At 33.3% G+C, this 22,183-nt stretch overlaps 1 protein-coding gene across 2 annotated transcripts in view; it reads left to right on the plus strand.

Annotated features, from left to right (window-relative positions):
* Nucleotides 1-22,183, plus strand: part of LOC117179102 (elongation factor-like GTPase 1) — a 495,923-nt gene that overhangs the window by 464,448 nt on the left and 9,292 nt on the right. For both annotated transcript variants that reach the window (XM_033370761.1, XM_033370762.1), the window contains one exon: nt 2,382-2,569. In XM_033370761.1, the coding sequence (XP_033226652.1) occupies nt 2,382-2,569 (188 nt within the window). The remainder of the gene's footprint in view (nt 1-2,381; nt 2,570-22,183) is intronic.

Genomic DNA, 22,183 nt, shown 5'->3' on the forward strand with positions numbered 1-22,183 from the left:
GGTTTCGCACCTGAAGGAGGGCCGGAACTCATTTGAGAATAATCGCCTCCCCTACCTCTCATTAATCGAAGTTTCGCGAGAATATTGTTGTAACTAGACTCTCAATCCTAGATGCTGTGAGATACTCTTTTAGTCAATTATTAGGAGATGAAGCAATAGGGAACGACAACTGCGGCGTAGAACACGATGCGGTAGAAAATTCAATTGACAAAGTCTGGGTCACTGAGGTTAGGGAATAGGGACATTATTTAGAAGTTAAAAAACGGTAAGGCTGCTCAGTAGACCGTATATGTAAAGTTCAAATCATAAAAATAACATTGGAAATGAGCAGATTCAGTTTATGTGTAAACGACAAAAGTTGCAATAAAATGTTTAATAACAAAATTTTGTTTAAAGAATGCGCATTTTTTCAAACGAGATAATGAAACTACGACTGTTTTAATACCAATGCATATTATAAATTATAATAATATACATTTACGCGAATTATATACAATTTCAGGGATAAACTCGGATTCAAAACATGAGATACGTAATGAGAGTGTGTTCGTTAATGCCGAAGGAGCTTTAACAAAAGAGAATTCACAATCACCAATTACTGTTGTCGATGCTTAGACCTTTAGAATTAAAAAGTCTGTGCACAAAAACCTAGGGCTTAGCGTGAGGTAAATACAGTATCAAGCGCGAAGCGCGACAACCAACATCCCCGCGACCTGGGCGCGCTCAAACTGGCGAGCGAAGCGAGCCCCGCGCCTAGCGCGCGATGAGATTGCGCCCGTGCACATGTGTAATTGGATGCTTTGAAAGGGCTGATTGATATCTAACACTTCTGTGAAAAAGATTTTCATGCTCATCATTCATAAGTCTAAGTTAGTGCTCTTCGTGTCTGCCCTATATAAACTGCATTACTAACTTTGCAATTAACCTAGTAAATTACACCTTTTTTATCTTGCGTTTCACATCTATCTTTTCCCAATGTTACAATCATATTACTCTTAAATGAAAGTCCTAATATAATACGTAAACCTAATTTACCCTACATTGATTTCAAGATCTTTGAGATTTTACCAAAATATATGAAAGAGCAACAGTTTCTTTCAGGTATGTACATCAATTTTTCATACTTTTAGTTTTTCCTATAAATAATATCTGATGAGGAGATCTAAATTGGCCTCGAAACATGTTGGTTCCCTCATAGTATAAAAAGGGCGGAAAAAGGAAAAAATAAAGGGGTTGGTTTTAATTGACTTTTTCCCTTTTTCCCCTTCTTTTTTGATTTGGTTTTGTCTCTATAATGAGCCGAAAAGTATAAGGTAACTTGCAAATATGATTTTTTAGTGGTAAATCATTTTCATGCTTATTTCGCATAAAATTATGCAAGGTAAAATAGGTTACTTTTCAATCTGAAATAAAAATTTAAATTTAAATTTAAATTATAAAAGTTTTTAAATAGAGACACTAAAATGATTATTCGTTCCAACCTTCAGGGTTTGCTTATGAATATTTTAAGAGTTCTTTTAATGGAGTATAAATAATTTTACCTCAATTTCTTAAAAGAAGCCATTTTATTTTAATTTTGGAAAAAGAATGAATTTTAATATCAGCAATTTTATAAATGCATAACTTTTTTGGATTAATTATTTTCCTTTTAGAAAGATGTAATAAGCTAAATAGATTGGTTCAGAATCAACCATATATTTGTTTGTCTCCATCATACTTTATCAGAGAGAAAATGCTATAGATGCAGATTGTAGATGTCCATTAACAGGGAGATGATGTCTGGATGAGGATGCACCCGTGGCGATTAGTTCCGAACGTCGAACCAAACCCGAGACCAAATGTAACTGCCTCAGGATCTGCCTATCCCGATATGGATGGCTTCCGTTGAACGCCTTTTCTTTTAAATTGAGCCTCCAGAAACCCAAACAATCTTTAGAAAAGGGAAGAAAATCTGTACCCACAGCCCGCCCTAAATATTGACCAGAATCAAAACCATGTCTTCCGAAACAGGTGGAGGCCTCTTACAACTTACAATAATAGTAATTTCCGAGACTAATTCTATTCAGACCGTTATTTTCACATTTAGAATCCCACTCGCTTCCTCCATTCACCTTTACAGAAAAAACTTTATTTTCTTCCAAATTAAATACTGTAAGAACCACTGAGAACGTAAAAAATTAAAATAGTTCCACTCGATGACAACATTTTAATGGAAAACTATGTACACTTTTATAATTTAAAACATGAGAATGACAACTAGTAAGCATAACTTTGCTACATTTAAATAAAGTATTTGAGGTGCGAACTTCGAATGGTCCTTATCCAGTAGTCGTTTTCATGTCTTAAAATACTATTTTAAATCATGAACTGTTCTGTTACAGGAAAATTGTACGCAGTTTTTGGAAGGAGACAGGGACGCGTGATAGCAGCGGAAAGTGCTTTGGGATTTGGAGGCCAATTTAGAGTTCTGGCTACATTACCTGTATCGGAAAGCTTTGATCTTGCTACGGAATTACGGACGCAGACTTCCGGATTGGCCAGCCCTCAACTTATCTTCAGCCATTGGGAGGTGAGAGCAACTTAAGCTTTTTAACAATCTCAAAGATTACATGCTATAGGAACCATAACTCAAAGGAGATCCGACAAGATACGTAATAATGACCGGAAATGACAAATGCGATAATGCGCTTTATCTCTTTAAAAGCGTAGGAAAGATATTTAAGAAATCTCCCAAACTGTCATTATTTCATTCCGCTTTATTTTAACGAAAAAGAAAATCTTGATATTTAAATTTCGGGCGAGAATCTCTTCGAAAGTAGAGGTTATGTTTAAGTGTTTCATTGCGTTTTAGCAGGAAATTTTAATCTCAAATTCATGTCTAAAAATTAATAAAACTCGTTTTCTCTATTTTATCGTACAATAGTATTCTAATTTTAGAAATATTTTTTATTTTTTTGAAAGACTCTCGTTTAATGGAAAGATAGAGAATTTGAAATTCAGATTTGTTGAATTAGCAATTCAATTCACCAATAAAAGTAGAAGCCTCTATACGAGTATAATGACATCATTAATGAGTAGAAGCTAATGCGGAGAACTACTGCGCCCATAAGAGATTCTGTAATCATTCAACTGAGCAGAAGGCCTGGGCCTAAATTAAAATCATTCACAATGACTTGTTGATTAGCTCGGTTTTAAGATGTCGCAATTCAATGCTCGTTAAACGTGTTCCGTGACCAGTTACTCTTCATCTTGGATGAACAGTCAGCCTCTATTCTCGAATCAACGAGAAGTCACGATTTCGTCGCTCGATAATTATCATCCTCCTCCTTACGTTACGCTTAGAACAAACGTGACTCGCTCCAAGATCAACCCTTTTATTTCTTAAAAGGGCTGCATTTTAAATTTCGCGCTACAAATCTCATGAAAATGAGGTATTTCACGTTGAGAAATATGTAACGAAAACTTATTTCTTTGTATCTTCGTAAAAAATTTCTTCTAACCATATGTGCAGGGGGAAATTAGGTTTGCATTCTCGAAGCACAATTTAACAAAATACTTAAATCGATAATTGTTTGTTTTATCGATTTTATTATTTCATTAAATCTTGTTTGAAAAATAAAAAGTGATTTCAAAATACAGTTAGGGTGCCTTATCATACACCATCGCAACGAATAATTCAAATTAGAGGTTCATGAAATCGCACCTGTAACTTTTTTAAATCATTATTTACATAGATATTCAAAAAATATATTAGGTCATATGCAATTGGGTGTTATTCTTTATGAATTATCCACCTGCGTATGTCTGTCTTGGATCGCTATATTGGACGATGGAGTGCCTAATTGGAGTTTATGTTTAAGTGTGACTTAATGATTTCAGCGTGAATTTTAAATTGCAGGATTTTCTTTTTTTCGAGGCCAGTATTGTTTTATGTGTTGACAACTCATCGACGGTAGTAGTTTAAACTGGAAGCTGTAGACGTGGATTTTCAGGAATTTCCCTGGGGGTCCATTTCATGGGTTTTCAAGTGGCGCGAGATAACCTGATGTCCTGGTCCACGCAATGAACCCCTGTCGGGGTCGTATACTTGAGAAGGAATCTCGAGGGTATACGGATTTAGAGTTTAGACTCAGGGTGTAAGTTTCAAGCCCCTGCTGTGCCATTGTCCTGGCGACAATAAGCACAATCAACCGGTGACAGGGGCCACAATTCTCGCGGCTGCTGCCGCTGCCGACGAAGCCTCTCGATGCCCCAAACGCCAAAGCTGAACCTGTGCCATTCATCTCGGAACCCTGAGGTCTTATATTGACGCTACAGAATGATACTCTTCACGGAATCGTCAATAAGACCCTTTCTCATATACTACGCTTTCGGCTTTCCAACCGTCAATAGGTAGATCCTTCACGCAACACCTTACTGTGCACCACTCAATGGATACTGTTTCGTGCATCTCTTGATTACACCATGACCGACTCCTCCGCATTCCTTAAATATTCTTCGCCGAAACCTTTTCAGTCTTTCACTTAAGAGTCGAGAAGCCGAAAATTGGCAAAACGGTTACTTTGAAAGTACTGAAGGGAACACAATGCCTGCAAGTCGATTCATCATTTGGTTTTGACCAGAGGCTTGATTGATCTCTTGCTATCCTCTTGGACTGTAATTTGACACCTGGTGATGTGTTCCTCTGGAAGCTTGATTCAGAGATTTATCAAGATTTGTCCGACTTAGTTAGGAACTAATTCGGGATAGGTCAGCTCCTCCAGTACGGGGATTTTCTACCAGAGATTCCTACAATGAACACTGAGAAAATATAAGAAAAAATCTTGTAATTTAAAAACCACTACAAGTTCGTACGAAAATTAGAAACTGTGTTCAAGGACGGCATTGCGATTTTGAGGTAATATTTAATTTGTCGAATTACATTTATCACAACTCTTAATTTCTATAGAAATGTCAAGAAAATGTATATAAAATGTATATCTATGAATTCAAGTTTGTTATATTACAATTATAGAATCAAGGTCTTAGGGGTAGACTGGCAGACCTTGGAAGTGAAAACTATACGTCGATAAGCTGAATGACTAAAGACTGAAAGAATCTGAAAATGAGCGAGGAACAAGAATGGCAGTCAATTCCTTTGACTCTTGATATTAATGAATGACTGCTGAGCTTGAGAGGGCTGGCAGAGAAGCAACCTTTCAATTTTGAGGGTGAAAACAAGAACTAAGTAGTGGGCTTAAAAAATACCTGCTGTGAGAATACCTGTCTCTATAGCCCTAGGCGCTAAGCTGAAAAGACTAAGGTACTTAAGGTGCTCATACTTTCCGTTCAAATTCTAATCTCTTGAATTATTAAAATAAGTTGAATCTGTTCTCAAAAATTCAGTGACTGGCGCCAAAGTAAGACTATGTGGAGTCTATTCTGATTAATGATCACCGAAAATAGAGAAATTAAACTTGACAAATTACTATTAGTCCTGATGAATTTATTCACGTTCAAAAAAATATAACACGTCCCTAGTTACGCTGTATGACACAGATAGCCACGCCTTCTAAAAATAGTAAATGACCACGCCCCCAGTAATGGAGAGCAGGCCACGAGCCTTAAAGTTTCAGCCGCCGGAGAGTGGGGGGACTCCTGAATGTTGTTCAAACCGAAGTGACTAAGGGCCTCCCCACTCTCAGGAGAAATATTTTTGGTAGGATTATGCTACCCGGAGGATTGTTTATCGATGATCACTACACCTATACTCTGTTCACCGAGAGAATAACGTACAGGCACGCATCTTTACGTATTTTGGCGGAGATAATATCAAAGAAGGAGTTGTCTGGAGGAAAGTGTCCAATATTGAAGCAGACACTCAATTTTTTACGAAGTTCAGTGAGCGTGCGGGTCAAGTTTCTTTAAGAAAACCTTTCATAGCTGCTCAAAGTAGACATAATTTGGTCCGTCTGTAGGTTATTCTCGCGGGGAACAGTGTATAGTCATAATCAATAACCACGCCCCCAGCAATAATTGCTGAGAAATTGACAGAAAAAAATGGGCGATGACATTTTAAAATATTTTCTTGTTTTTCATAAGCAAAAGAATGCGTTTATTATTTAGGTTTTCAACTCTTTCACTTCATATCTCTCCCCTACTTCATACTCTACATCCCCTCCTTGGTGAATCTTCTTTCCTCCACCCTTTTAATATCAAATGTCTATTTCCCCATAGGTCGTCCTGTCTAGTCCTTAGGAAGCACCCTCTCTCATATACTTGTCACCCCCTTATACCATGACTCTCTCTCTCCAACCTTCTCCCCTTCACTCTTAAACTATTATTCCCCTCCCTTATCCATCTTCCATATTCCCTCACCCTTCACCTAACTACACTTTCAAACTCCTCTGGAGTCCGACCTATAGCCCAATGTAAAAGTCGCAATTGGATAATTCTACGATTATAATATTTATATTTTATGTTTTTTTCAGTCGAAATTTGTATTTGGCCAAAATCCGATTACCGAACATTTGATTTTCGATTAAAAAAAAAAATACAGAGTCAGTTCCATCCAGCAGTTCATGGGGAATCGTAATGAAAAGTAGTGGGTCCTGTAGGATTCAACCGGCCATCCCAGATAAAAAGTTGGATGAAGCTGCAATAAGTCCTAATGTTTCTGCATAAAATGATACTTATCTGATAAAAACGTTTAAAAAGCGTGAGCTAACCTATTCGAAAAGAAGGTACCAATCACATTTGATCTATGAAACTTTTTTTTATTTGTGAACCTTTAAATTGTCCTGTGTTTTTTATTTCTAAAATTTATGTTTTGCGAACTATCATGCTAGACATGTAATTTGAAATCTTTTTTTCCAAGTATAATTTATTTATGAAAAAAGCATACTAAGGACTCCTGGAACGTATAAATCTGCGTCGAATCGATCTGAAGGTGCACCAAGTGACAAAGTCACTGTAGCAGTAAGATTCTTCCTACAACCTTCTTTTGCCGTCATCATTGGAAATGAGAAGCGAATAAAAGTAGGACGAAGGGAGACAGGCCGTGGTGGATCATCGGAGAGAGACAAGAAGGGAACAGTCGAAAGAAAGCACCGGGTGGAGGGAAAAAGGAAAAAAAGGGGGAAAGAAAAGGACGTCAACGGAGTGGCACTGACAGAGGAGACAAGGAGGAACTTCCTGTCAGCAAGAATATAGTGAATGAATCCAAGTGGGGACGAGCCAATCGGGAAAAAGCTTAAGAACTGGTCGTCCGCTGGCTTGCTTGCTCTACAGTTTACAGTCTACACCACTTTGCACGGGCCATCAGCGGGCCACGCCGCCGGTCACCGTGCCGTGGGTTTTGTTGAAGCGTGCACGCTTCCTCGAGATCTTCCACCAGATCTTCTCTAACTTTTTTCATCAAATTATCCCGCGTCGCTGCTTCCAGCGCCCGAGGTGCTTCAAAAGATCATCTTGTACTATCTGGCCTTATCCAGTATCTAGGGATCTGAAGATCTGATGATCTAAGTATATCTGAGTATCAGCCACTATGCCCAAAGCCCCGTTGGCACAAAACAAGTAGTTTCTATTCTCTAACCGGTCGCTGTACACTTTCCACTATAAGTTACTTGAGACTGTATTGATTCTTGATTCCAGTATTTCTTTGCAACCGATGAATCTCCATGGAGGATGATACTACAGTTGTCACCCTCTCAGGTCACCCGACACTGTTGCTAGTGTAATTCCCTACATTGTGTCTCATTTTTTTCCAACTATCCTTCTAGATTAATCCTGACGGAAGGTACTGCGGGAATTTTTATGTTGTACACCTGAATACAAGAATTATAAGCATACAAAGAATAGAGGAGAATTCAAAGTGAATTTTAAATAATACAAAAGAATTCCTGGAGTTGAAAGAATTTAAAGTAAATTATTAATTATTTATTATACAATTATAAATTAATCTAATTCTAAAGATATTAGGCGAATTTAAAAGAATATAAATGGAACTAGTGTATAAAGCTTTCGGTTAAGTCTTTAATACACCCAACTTCCAAAATAAGTCGTGACTTAGTAAAACATCTAGTGTTATTGTGATATAATTCAAATATTGATTTCAAATCGTATATTTCAAATTATATATACATAATTCAAATATAGTTCTAAATCTAATAGAAATCGTTCATGAGGTTCTTACTGTTGACGTTTGGATTCGCCCGATTTATGCTGCAATGCCCAAAACTGTGCGCATAATGGGAGTTTAGTGTGAATGAAGTTGTTATGGGAGTCTGATGAGAGTTGAGTGTGATGAAGTTGTTTTTATTTTATTACTTACATGCATGAAGAGCATGGACCTTAAAATTAACGTAAATAAAACCAAAATTACGGCATAAACAAGGGTAAGAAAGTTATCGCTAGAGCAGGGGCCATTATCAGAAGTTAAAATATATCAAAGAAAGCTAAAATGGTTTTTTGAGATTTAATTGTGGTTTTACAAATCATTTCGGGGTAATTAATTCTTCAACCAAATTATTGAGTCAGAGGACTGGAACGGAGATTTTTGATTGCCAAAGGAGACTGAGGGAGTGGGAAAGGGTGTTTGGATTACAAAAAGAGTCTGAACTCTGAGAGGTTGAAAAGAAGACTGGATTGTAAAATAAGTATAGGGAAAGAAAAGGGGTTTTTGAAATGTTTTTTGATTTTAAAAGAAGTCTGAGGGTATGGAAAAGGGGATTTTTTGTTTTAAAACGAGCCTGAGGGGTTCGAAAGGGGACTTTGGATTTGCATAAAATGTGTTTATATTAATTTAGATTCATTTAATCAAAAATAATAAATGTTATGCTTAAAACATAGGTGTACTTCAAAAATTCAAAATATTTGATCTTTTAATTCTTAAAAAAATTGGTTAATCTGTATCCTAATTTTATTTGATCATACAAGCCTTTAAATGCATCAATCGATTAGTCTCATCACAACGAATAAATTTAGTACTTACAATACTGCTGTGCTCCCAGTATTAAGAAAGTTTTTCTCGAACTCTACTTTTTTTTCTATATTCATAATATTTGAAAACTTGTACTTCTAAAGTAAAGATTAACAAATTAAAAAGCTCTTAAGAATGGAAATTTTTTTATGGAGATAGTTATAAACGTTCTGTCGAATTATATCAATTAATTTGTACCACGCATTGGAGAAAATTCGTTTTACAGGGCTTACGGTTTAAAATAGTACTTTTGATACGCACACGCAAACGCGTGGATATTTTTTCAGGTAGATTTTCATTCAGTATGCTGAAGTTGAATTCTGTCAAATAGTCAAAGAATGAAGTTTAAAATTTTGCATTGTGTCAAAGCTTACTCTAATAGCAAGCAATTGACTTAAATCACTTAAAAAGAATAAAATAAATCTAGTTGCAAATTTTTCACATATGACATACGAAAAAATGTGTGAATCCAAAAGAGCTTTTTAATAAAAATATGCTAGAATTGTTGTATATAAATCGTGAAAAATTGTGCAGATAAATCTCTGAAATTCTGGTGAGTTTATCCAGAATTTGAAATGAATTATAGGTACAAAAGCTATTTCAGAAAATCGAATAAAATCTAAGACGATTGTTGGGAAAAAGAAATTTCTATAGGACACATTATTTGAAGTAATCAACAATGTATCCTTTAAAAAAGGAGACCTTTTCAAAATCGTAGACTTCCGGTGTAACCAGCATTTGTTTCACACAACTATTGGTAGGTCTGGATCTCTGGACTGGAGTAACGGTCTTTTTCTCATTCGTTTCTAATGGTTGTGACCGAGCTTTGCAGAGAACTGCGTAAAGCCAGGCTCACCGGAAGATTATCAAGTGCTCTGAGAAAAACTCCGGGATTTTACCTCGTACAAACGGTACAGGGCAAAGATTCAACTTACTTAACTGATGTCGAATCGTTCCTACTTTTTTATTCTGCCACCAGAAAGACAAATAGTTGAGTTGTTGCAACGAAGGAAAACGCAAAGAATTTTGAAAAACACAAAAATCATAAGAAAAATAGTAATAAAGTTTAATAAAATTCTGAAGTTTATTGAATATTAATGAGTGTAGTGAATTCCCTGCGTCTCTGCATTTGATTTTTTTATTTTTCCATAAACAATAATCCTTTATTTGCCATATATATGGGGCATTTTTTATCAAGTGTACCCGCTCCAAAAATCGGACTTTCATGGATGGGACAAAAACTTGGGATAAGTGTAGTACTATTGGATGGTAGTTTATGAGGAAAATTTTGTGTCATTTGGACAAATATTTAACGAAGGGGGTGAGGGGGGGGGTACAGAGGCTATTTTCGGATGTACTACTTTCGTATGAGATAAAAAATTCTGATCTGCATATTTTCGATAGATTTTGGTAGGGTCTATCAAATAATTAAAACCGGTTTTAACCAATTTGAAAATTGAACTGTCATTTTTGTGAAGCAAAGAAAGTTTTTTATTTTTTGTATTTCGAGCAATTTTTTTCTTTAAATAAAGATTAGAGTTCTCACATTCCAACCCATAAAGGACAAAATGACTTTTTGTTTTCGAGAAATTAAAAAAATCTATTGTTTGATATTAAAAAATAAAGTTCAAATATTTGTTCATCCAAAGATACACTAAACATCATTTTAGAAGGTCAATTAATAGATTGTTCGAAAAATGCTTATAATCGCTGGAAAGTGTGAGGAAAATCCTACTGAAACTACATAGATAGACATTTCGAGAGATTAATTCACGGGACTGCTACTGGATTTTATTAGGCTTTGGCGCGAGAACTAAGATCTGGTAACCCTTGCTTTTGAAGCATATGTCTGGAAGTATCAGGCATTAGGCCGCACCCCTTCGATCTCAGGACTCGAATTCTATGCTTTTAGATCATAGAGTCCAAGACTTTAAATCACGTAAAAATTTTAGCTGTTAAATCGCGCACTTCCGTGAACTCAGATCTAAAATTTCTCTCCGTGTATATTTTCAATAGATTTTTGTACGGTCTATATTGAATGGATGTAACACTAGGTGTAGTCTTCAAAAAGCAGTAAAAAATTTTGTTTACTATACACAGAGAGAAATTTCAAGAGATTAATTCACGGAAGCGCGTGATTTTAGAGCTATACAATTTTTACGTAATATAAAGTCTCGGACTCTGTGATCTAAACACAGAAAAAACTGAAGTTAAATTTTGTTGCATGTAAAACTTCCCGCTGTTAAAGTTTACATGCTATTTGGCAAAGTTTATCTTACATCGGAATGAAAGCTGCCGTCTGCTACGTCGTCCTTATCAGAAATGTGAAAAAACTGCGTCACGCTGAAGCGCGAAAATTTCGGTAAAACATGTAAAAACAAACAATAGAAAACACGAAAGAAATTGTTCTTACTGATATATCTCTTCCGAAATAAATTACATTATTGTAGGTGAATTAGTACTTATTTAATACTATTTAACAAAAAGTGCACAAAGCAACTGACAGATGGGAATCCCCATTTCTCTCCAATTTAATGAAGTTAAACGACGATAGATAGCGCTGGCACCGTAACTCTCGCTACATCTTGAATACAAATGGAGCAATTATAAGATGAAACATTAACCAAGCAAGATCAAAAATAAGAAATTATCTTTGATTCATGTAAAGTTTATCTCGATGTAAACTTTATCTTTCGATTTTTCTGTGAACCCATAGAATTCGAGACCCGAGAGCGAAGGGGCGTGGCCTAATGCCTGAAACTTCGAGAATGTTGCTTTAAAATCAACGGTTCCGAGATTTTAGTTCTCGCGCCAAAACGTGATAAAATCAAGGAACAGTTCCGTGAATTCTTTCAAAATGTCTCTCCCGTACAGATCAACCTTTTTTTATCCGATACGAAAGCAGACAGGTTGTACATTCGAAAAAGAGCCTCCTTACTTAAAATCCAAAAATGTCACCACCTATTCTTCGTTAAATATTTTTCCAGATAAAATTTTTTAAATCCCATAAACTACCATCCAATAGAAACACACTTTGCCCAACTATGACTTCGATAGATCTTTCGTTAAAGCTCCTTCGGCTTTAACGCACACATTCTCATCACGTATCTCGTACTTCGCACTTGATTTTATCCAAAATATTAACTTTTCTACATTATGTTAAACACTATTATTTTAAACATATATTATATTTATTTCTGTAACTCGGTCTGGTACTGCTTATTTAGACATTGTAAAATTATGTACAAATTTTATTTTTCATGATTACTTTAATATTTGCTGCCTATTTTGAATAAATTTTTATTTCAGGTACCCAGAAAAATGTATCATTTCAATAAATTTATATTATTACAATTTACAATTCTATATTTGTACCGAATGTACTATACGGTAGCGAGACATGGACATGTCAAGAAAATGATAAGAGTAAAATTAACGCGATTGACATGAGATTCCTGCGCATAGTATGCGGAATAAACTCTGATAAACAAAGTGAGTAACGAGATTATATCAAAGAATGCGGTGAAGAAGACGCGCTAGTAGACACATGGGAAAGAAATCGGTTAAGATGGTTCGGGCATATTGAGAGAAGGCCAAATGAACGACTAACGAAACAAACGTATCAATACGGTGCTCCAGAATTGCATGGAAAAATTTTTTATCATGCTAGAGGGCAACGATCCCTTCCATTTTATCCCAAATCCGAAAAAAGAAATTGCCTAATTTTGTATTTTTTTATTTTAACAGGTGCCGATTTTCTACTTGAAGTTTCCCAGGTAAAATGCATGGGGAAAAATCACTTTTTCGAGTTTTTAGAATAATTTTTTAGGGTTTAAAAAAATGTGTCGGAAAGTATGGAGCTTGTAGAGAATTATCCAGCGAAGAATTTCATCTATCAGACATATGGGTTTGACACCCCTAACACACCACCACGAGTACCTAAAAACTGCCCAAAAAACCAAAAACGTCAATTCTTCATGAAATCGACATTTTTAACACTGTATTCTCGTCTTTTTTTACTCAAAATTAATAATATTGGTCTATTGGAATATTTATTATCATTGGTTAATTAAGTTTTAATTATGTAAACCAATGGAATTTGTTTAAATAATTTTTTTCTCGAAAATTCATTGTTGCCCCTAAAAATTATTACTATTAGTCTAGTGGAATATTTATTAACATAGGTTCATAATTTTTTATTATTTAAACAAATGAAATTTTTTAAAACAAATTTTTCCAAAAATTATTTTTTTTCCTTAAAAATTACACAGCCACACAAAAAAAAGTGTGCGGATCTGGTAACAAGACACACCTATTCCTATGGATTTTGGGGCGCTGAATTAAAATTCGGTATCAAAAATCACCCATCATGTCATGGTTGACCCATAACCTCAAAAAATGACGAAAAATCATGCACTGAGGTAAATAAATTTCAAAATAATGCCAGTGATGCAAATTTTCCCTTCAAAAACATGTCGACAACTGTGAAGGATCAACCCTTGCCTGATATCAACTTATTTAACATAACTTTACCTAACAGAACCTGACCTCACCTAACCTGAATTAACAGAAATTTACTTAACTACACGTAAAGCTTTGGAAGCATATTTTCCCAGTAGCAAATGTGTGCTACATCGAATGGGTCAACTCGAGCCTAACCTAGAAGTAAATCTAACCTAGCCTAACCTAACCTATCCTAAACTCACGAAATACAATTAAACTGAATGTGTTGTCCCGTTGTGTTTGCGGTACCGTTTTCTTCAGCTTCGGTTCAACCTACATAGAGGTTTAACCTATCCTAACCTAACAAAACCTGACCTAACCTAACCGATTGCGCTGGCAACCCTGTTCTTGCGTACTTTCATTTTTTGACATTAATAGCAGTAAATGTCTGGAGTTTCGTAACCGTTTGTTGCTAGCAGAGAGAAAAAAAAATTGAATAAAACTCTTATTCATTTGCATGTTTAAATTACAGTTCTACATTTTAATTGATACAAACATTGTCAGGTTAATTGAAATGGGGTCAGTTCTACTTGTAGTTCTAAGTTTCTTCAAATGAGTAATATGCGTCCAAATTTTTAAACACCTGTAGTACAATGAAATGAATTTGAATTAATTGAATTAATTTGAATTTGAATTAAATGTAGCACACATTTAAGACTGAGAACCGTACGCTTACATAGCTACACGTGTGGTGAATTTCATTCGACTAGGTTAGGTTAGGTCAGGTTTTGTTAGGTTAGGATAGGTTAAACCTCTATGTAGGTTAAACCGAAGCTGAATTAAACGGTACCGCAAACACAACGGGACAACACAATGAGTTTAATTGTGTTACGTGAAGTTAAGTTAGGTTGGGTTAGGTCAGGTTTTTTAGGTTAGGATAGGTTTTTTTTAGGTTAGGATAGGTTTGAACTCTTTGCAGGTTAAGCCCAAGCTCATTCAAACGGTACCGCAAACACAACGGGACAACACAATCAGTTTAATTGTGTTTCGTGAGGTTAGGTTAGGTTAGGCTAGGTTAGATTTACTTGTAGGTTAGGCTCGAGTTGACCCATTCGATGTAGCACACATTTGCTACTGGGAAAATATGCTTCCAGAACTTTACGTTTAGTTCAATAAATTTCTGTTAAATCAGGTTAGGTGAGGTCAGGTTCTGTTGGGTAAAGTTGTGTTAAATAAGTTGATATTAGGCAAGGGTTGATCCTTCACGGTTGTAGACATGTTTTTGAAGTGAAAATTTGCATCACTGGCATTATTTTGAAATTTATTTGCCTCAGTGACTGATTTTTCGTCATTTTTTGAGGTTATGGCTCAACCATGACGTGATGGGTGATTTTTGATACCGAATTTGAATTCAGCGCCCCAAAATCCATAGGAATACATGTGTCTTGTTACCAGACACGCACACTTCTTTTTTTTTGTGTGGCTGTGTTATTACTATGGGTCTAGTGGAATATTTACCATCATTGTTCGATTAGTTTTGTTGTTAAACAAAAATTATTACTTAAACAAATTCCATTCCTTTAAACAATTAAAAATTAATAAACGAATGTTATTAAATATTCCAATAGACTAATATTAATAATTTTCAGGGAAAAAATAAATATTCGAAAAAAAAATTAAACAAATTCCATTTGTTTAAATAATTAAAAATTAATTAACCAATGATAATAAATATTCTACTAGACCGATACTAATAATTTTAAGTAAAAAAAAACAGAATACACTTCTCAAAATGTTGATTTCATGAATAACTGACATTTTTTGTTTTAAGGGAACTTTTCAGGTACTCGTGGGGGTGTGTTAGGGTTGTCAAACCCATATGGTTGATACATGACATTCTTTTTTGGATAATGCTCAACAGGCCCCCATACTTTCCCATTACATTTTTTTAAACCCTAAAAAATTATTCCAAAAACTGAAAAAAGTGATTTTTCCCGTGCATTTTACATATAAGAAACATCAAGTCAAAACCGGCACCTGTTGAAATAAAGAAATTAAATTAAATTAAAAACTAGGGAATTTCTTTTTTCGGATTTGGAATGAAATTGGGGGGTTCGTTGCCCTCTCACAAAAAAACGCTTTTGAGCCACCCTAGTGTATCAAGGTAAAGTAAATGGCAGTGTGTCCGGAGGCAGACTGCAGAAAGAATGGTTAGAATGTGTGAATAGAACACTATTTAGAAGGGACATTAGAAGCCACAGAAACACGAGAGCTTGCATGAAAAAATGCATGGACGTGAAAGAAGTTCGAGAAGTATGCTAGGACACAAAAGTATGGTGGAAAATAGTTAATAAAAAGAGTGTCAGTAGAGTGAATGACGTCTGAAACAAAAGACCTTGGATACTAATTGGACCGAGTGGGAAGCCTCACATGACGACTTTATGAGGATCTTCACTTGGAGAGATTGATAGAAAGATTGATCAGCAACCTGAGTCGAAGCAGTGTTCCGGAACGAACGTGTTATTTAAATAAATAACACGAGAATTCTAGATCAATCTAAAAACTCTATAACTCCTTCCTCACATTACTCCCTTCCCCACCGAGTGAGTCGCGCCTACCCCGAAAGGGCAATGGCTCAATGGTGTAATAATGAAATGATATGCATTGGTATTGAAATATATATGTGTGTGTGTGTGTGTATTTTCATTATCTTGTTTTTATAATTTAAAAAAGACGAATTCTATAAAAAAAATTTAATAAACATTTAATCCAACTTGTGTAGTTTTTTCAAAAAATTTAATTTTTTATTTTCATGTTACTTTTTACAATTTAAACAAAAACGTTTTCTATCCACAAATTATTAGGAAAAATTTGTAGCTCTTTTTTGGACGAGCAACTTTTGTCTATTCATTTTTTTCATAGCTTGTGAGATTTTTCAAAAAATTTAATTTTTTTATTTTCAATTTTGTTTTTTACGTTTAAAACAAAAACTACGTGTCTTGTCAAAAAGTGGTTGCTAAGAATTTTGTACATCTTTTTTAAGTGCAGAATTTTGGTCCCTTCCTTTTTTTTTTGTATTTTGTATATTTTTAACCGAAAAATGGCATTTTTTATTTTTCATTATTTTTTTTGCCATCAAAATTGGAATTTTCGAATTTTTACAAAAAGGCAAAGGTTTTCGAGTACTACGAATATATCCGTACATAATAAGTTTAAATAAGAAAAGATGCTCTAAAAAATGTTGAAATTTCTCTAACTTTTTGAGATTTCGTCTAGAATATCCGTCTGACGTACTAGATTGAAGAAACTTATTTTTCTGATTGAATATACAGGTTTGAAACGATACAAATTTTCTTGGCACAAAAATAATATTTTCGAATTTTAATTGTGACTTTCAATAATAATATTTCACGTTATATACCTTTCCGCTCAAGCTTCCGAGAGACGTGAGAAGTTATATGTATAAGATTTAAAATGGTTAAAAATGTTGTGATTCCGCTTAGGAATAAACTTTTTCCATAATTTTAAATATAAAAAAATGTTCGCACTATCATAAGTCTCGATATAAGAAAAATTTAAGTTGACACGCTATTTTTTCAAAAATACTGAATAACTTCATTTGTAAGGACAGTCCGTATAACTGATGATGTCACGTCAATCATAAAAGTTCTAATTCCCGCAAGGTTTCTATCACTTTTCAACAATTAAAAAATATTTTAACCTAACAATAAATTATTTTTAGTAAGAATAAAACCAGTTTAAACTATTTTATAAGATGCAATAATTATTTTATAGATTCATGGTCACATGCAAATTGTCTATTATTATAAAATGATATAAAACCGAAATGGAGATTTTCGAGAGATTCCGGGAAGTATGTGTTAAATAATTTGAATATAAACCGTCTAAAATTCTTCAAGATTTCTGTTCAGTTCAATGATCACATATTTGTTACTCAAATTCAATTTTAATAACGCAATATATATTTCCTGGAAACATACAAGTAATATGAATTTGAATAATAAGATAGTTTCATCTCCATTGAAGCAATTCTAAAAAACGATTGAGAGATCAATTTTTTCCTGGATATATTCTAGCCGGAATCAATAATTTATGCATCACCAGTTTGTAACCGAGCATAGTTACTTGACTCCGGAAGTGAAGTGTTTTGTTTGACTAAATTCAGTTTGCTTGGTAAATTTGCGTTTCTAAGAACTGATCTGAATTCATTATCTTTTGACACCTATATATTAGAATACTGAAGAATGTGACCAAAAACTTATTCTTCGAAGGATTTTTTTTTAATTTATAAGAATTCGGTACCTATTCCTTTTTTAAAGTTATTTCCTCCACTTCTTTTTCGGTTTCCATTTTTCCAAATTAATTTGCAACTTATTTTCGGGAATTTGAATAGAAAAGTTTTGTTTTATTTGATACAGTTTTTTAAAAAGTTAAAGATTTTATTTGTATACTTTAAACTATTTTCCACTGACTTTAATCCATTTAATTAATGCTAAAATTATTTTTTATCAGCTTTGCAGAGTTTAGACAATTACAAAATAAATGCTGGTGTGTATCATTAGCAAGCGTCTTGAAACTAACTGTCGACTTCAGAAACACAATGCATTTTCCATCGCTAGGCAGATGTTGTCTAATTTTTATCGAAGAAAACGGCTTTGTCCCCTAAATCGACAACCCGTGAAGAAATTTTGATCTGGCCCCCGTCGAGGCCAGACCGGGCCGGGTTGGGCCCATATCGGGATTCCTGGTCGGGGTCAGACCGCGGATGAAATACACGCCCAGGTAGGGGCCAGGTCGGGACTCCCGATCGGGAAACCCGATCGGTGCCCGATCGGACTCATAATAATACTTTTTATGTATTTCGCGAATAAAAAGAGATTTATAAAGTATAAATATTATTATTTATTAAATATCTAAATGACCTTAAGTTAATTCTATTTAACTAGAACCTTAAAAAAAGTTGTTTTTTTTTTAGTGTTGGGTCCTCTGCTTTCGATGGCTACCCCAATCTTTGGAATTTCCAATAATTGTTCCAATATGACTTAGAGCCGCTTCCTCTGTTGTTTCTGTGTTTTCATCGTTCATGGAATTATCACTGATCGCTGCTTCTGCTTCGAAAAAAAGTAAAATAAATAAATTATAAAACTCGCAGGCTGGCCGCTGCACTGGAAAACCGGAAAATGGCTGGGAATTTGTTGAAATAGAGAAAATCCGGGAAACGACAGTGATTTTATTCTTTACCGGAAATTTTATAAATATTTAAAAAACAAATCCGCCTGAATACGAATTCAAAATTTTTTAAAATAATAAATTGAATTGTTATCGATTTCAATGATGACATCATTCAGCTCACAATGCGTAATTTAAAAATCGTTTACTTTAGAAATTTTTCATTTTAGGTTAACAATTTTTAATTTAGAGAATTTCAAAATGCAGTCTTGAAGACTTAATAAACTAAAAGTTAAAACCGTTTAAAGTTGAGAATTTTGTATAAAAAATATTTGTATTTTATTAAAAGTAAATATAAATAAATTATTTTTAAAATGAATATGTAATTTAGGTATTAAAAGGGAACAATAATTCACTTTACAAAACGATTCGAAATCCGCTCAAGATTCTGAATTTTCCGGACTTTAACGCGGAAAAAATTAACTGTTTCAATTCGAAATCTTAGTCATTAAATAATGCAAACGTCTGCCTACAACTTCATAAACTATTTTTAAATTAAAAATAACTTCACAATAATGTATTTGTAATTAAAGGCTTTCTTTAAATTTGAAATATTGTTTCAGTTTGAAATAATCAATTTTTTATGCATTCGATTAAACATTTTTTAATTAAAGAAAAAGGAACAAATATTTCATATGTAGCAATATTTGACAGTTCATTTAAGAATAATTAATTGAAACCAAATATTTTTAAATTAACAATTTGAAACTGAATTGTTTAATATAGAAACCTTGAATCGTTAAAATTTGGAAGAGCTTTTAAACTTCGAACGTTTCAATTTTGATGGTTCTTTCTTTTTTAAAATGTTACATTTGTAAGTGAAACTGTTGAATTTAGTTGTTCAAATAGCAATTCAAAACTTATTAATTGTATAGAAAAAATTGAATTATTTTAAAACGCATTTAGATGTTTTAAAAAGATTCAAAGTTAATTTAAAGCTTGAAATGATTTCAAATAATTTAAAAATTTCAAAAGAATAAAAACTTCTTGGTACGATTCGTAGGAAAATTGAAAATAATTTTACAGTTTGGAATATTATTTAAAAATAATATTCAAAAAGATTTTAAGATTTCCAAGATTGTTAAAAAAGAATGTGGAAGATTTTAAGAATTTTCTTTAATTTTCCAGGGGTTTCTAAATGTTATAGGGAACTTTTTTTTCATTTTAAAAGATATTAAAAATTCTAAAAAGAATTTAAAATAAGTTTAACGTTGAATACATTTAAAACAACTTCTACATTTCTCAAGATTTTGAAATAAAATTTTGAAGCCTTACAAGGATGTTTAAAGTATTTAGGATAAAAATAATGTAACTTCCAATTTAAGAAGTATTAAGTTAAACAAATTAAATTTTTAAATTTTTAACGTATTTAGCTTGAAATTGTTAAAAATAATATATTTTAAAAAAATGTTTAAGTTCACTGATTCTTTTAATATACACCTTTGAAAATGATAACGTGAATTTATTTAGCCTAAAATCGTTAAGAATAATTTAATTAAAATTTTTTTTAAATTCATTGATTCTTTAATTCATACCTTTGAAAATGATAACGTTGATGTATATTTTTAGAATTGAATCTGACTCTTTGAACTCATTATTTTTTTTAAATTCTAAATTTTGCAGTTTATGTGCATTTCATGTGAAGTTGTTCAATTGAAAAATGTTAGATCCTTTCATTTTTTACGTTTAAATTACTGAGAAATTGAATACATTTTGTAATTAAAAAACTCTTACAATTCAATTTCAAAAGTTTAAAATGTAAGAGTTTAATTTTGAGTGCTTTAATTGATAGATTATTTTTTGTTACTGCAAATGGAAAAATTTTTAGCTTTAGAGTACGAATTTTTAAATTTTATTGATCGTGAAAAATGTTCGCGAACCTGGAAAAAACCGGGAATTTTTGTCTTGGATTAAAACGGCTACCCTTGCATAATTTTCAGTATCAGAATCAGGACCTGATTGAGGATTTTCATCGAATTTTCCTGGCGAAAATGAAGATGATTCGAAAATAAATGTTAAGTATCGGAAAATTAGATATATATTAGGGTTTAATTGTTACAAGTATTTACGGTAGGGAAGTGGAAGAAAAGATGATGTTAATATACAGGAACCACAATAGCCAAGTGCAGGAAAGAAAGTAAGGTGACAGAATTAGAAAAATTGGATTTTTACGAACTTACGTTAAGCATTCACAGGAAAAATTATACTTTTTTCATAAATATTTATGCAGTGCTCCCAATGAAAGCTTCTTACTTCACTACACATGCGTCGCACTCGGCATCTGGTTAGTTACTATTCGCGCGCAGTTTAAGATGCTAAAAAATATTATTTTTATTGTATATTATAAATAAAGACATTTCGACTTATAAAAATTTCCATTACATCGATGTCAATGAATATTGATAATAGTAAAAATTAATCAAATACATATTCTGTGAATTAAAATTATCCTTTAGATTGTGTACAGAATATGTATTTAATTAGTTTTTTTTTTTATCAAGATTCATGAATTTCTATCTAATGGAATTTTTAAAAGTAGAAATGCCATTATTTATGATAAAGAATATAAATAATGTATTTTAGCATTTTAAACTGCGCGCAAATAGCAACCAATTAGACGTCGAGTGTAACGCATGCGCAGTTGAGTAAGGATCTCTTTTTGGGAGCACTTGATCGATTGGTATTTTGATTCTACTACTTGATTCTGAAATTCATGTTATGAAAAGGTGTCCTTCATGTATTTTGATAATGAATTTACTATTTAAAAAAATCTGAAATGCACTTTTGATTTTATCACATATTCTATTATAAGATCACTATTTTTGGAGATTACCTATTTTGACTATTATTAGTTACCATATTTTATAACAGATTTTATCATTTTAACTCTACAATAAATTAATAAAAAATTAATATAAATGGTTGAAATAGTAGAAAACAATATAAACAATATGATAAATACGTTGATAAAATGATTTTACCTAAAACTGTGTTGATATCAGCCGGAAATTCATTTTCAAGTGGATCCAAATTTTCTGCTTCGTCCAAATTCATCAATTGAACGGGTTGGATAGTATTAACTTCCGGATCACTTACATTTCCATCTATAATAATTTCATTCGTATTGATTAAAAAAATAAAATTTAATTGATGATCACTTTATTTGAGGTTAGGTTTTAATTAGCCCCAGAGCTTAATTACTTACTTTCGTTTTCCTCACGCTCGTTTTGAGGTATACTGGTCAGTGTTCGGTGCCTCCGAACACGTGGCGTACTTGCCTTAGGCATTTTCAATCATTTAGAAAATACTATAAAGGAATAATATTTCAATTTCACTGCACTATCAAAAAACAGTAATCAGCACTAATTTTGTAAGCGCATAGGGATGGCGTTACGTTAGGAAATCGGTTTGGTCTGGTCTGGCCCAATTCTGGGCCACAGAATTCTACCGATCAGGGACAGATCGGGAAACCCGGTTGGGGCCAGATCGGTATTAAGTATGAAATCGGGCGATTTCTGCACGGGAAAGTAC

Source organism: Belonocnema kinseyi, chromosome 8 (genome assembly GCF_010883055.1).
Source record: "Belonocnema kinseyi isolate 2016_QV_RU_SX_M_011 chromosome 8, B_treatae_v1, whole genome shotgun sequence".
In the NCBI taxonomy this organism is placed as follows: Eukaryota; Metazoa; Arthropoda; class Insecta; order Hymenoptera; family Cynipidae; genus Belonocnema; species Belonocnema kinseyi.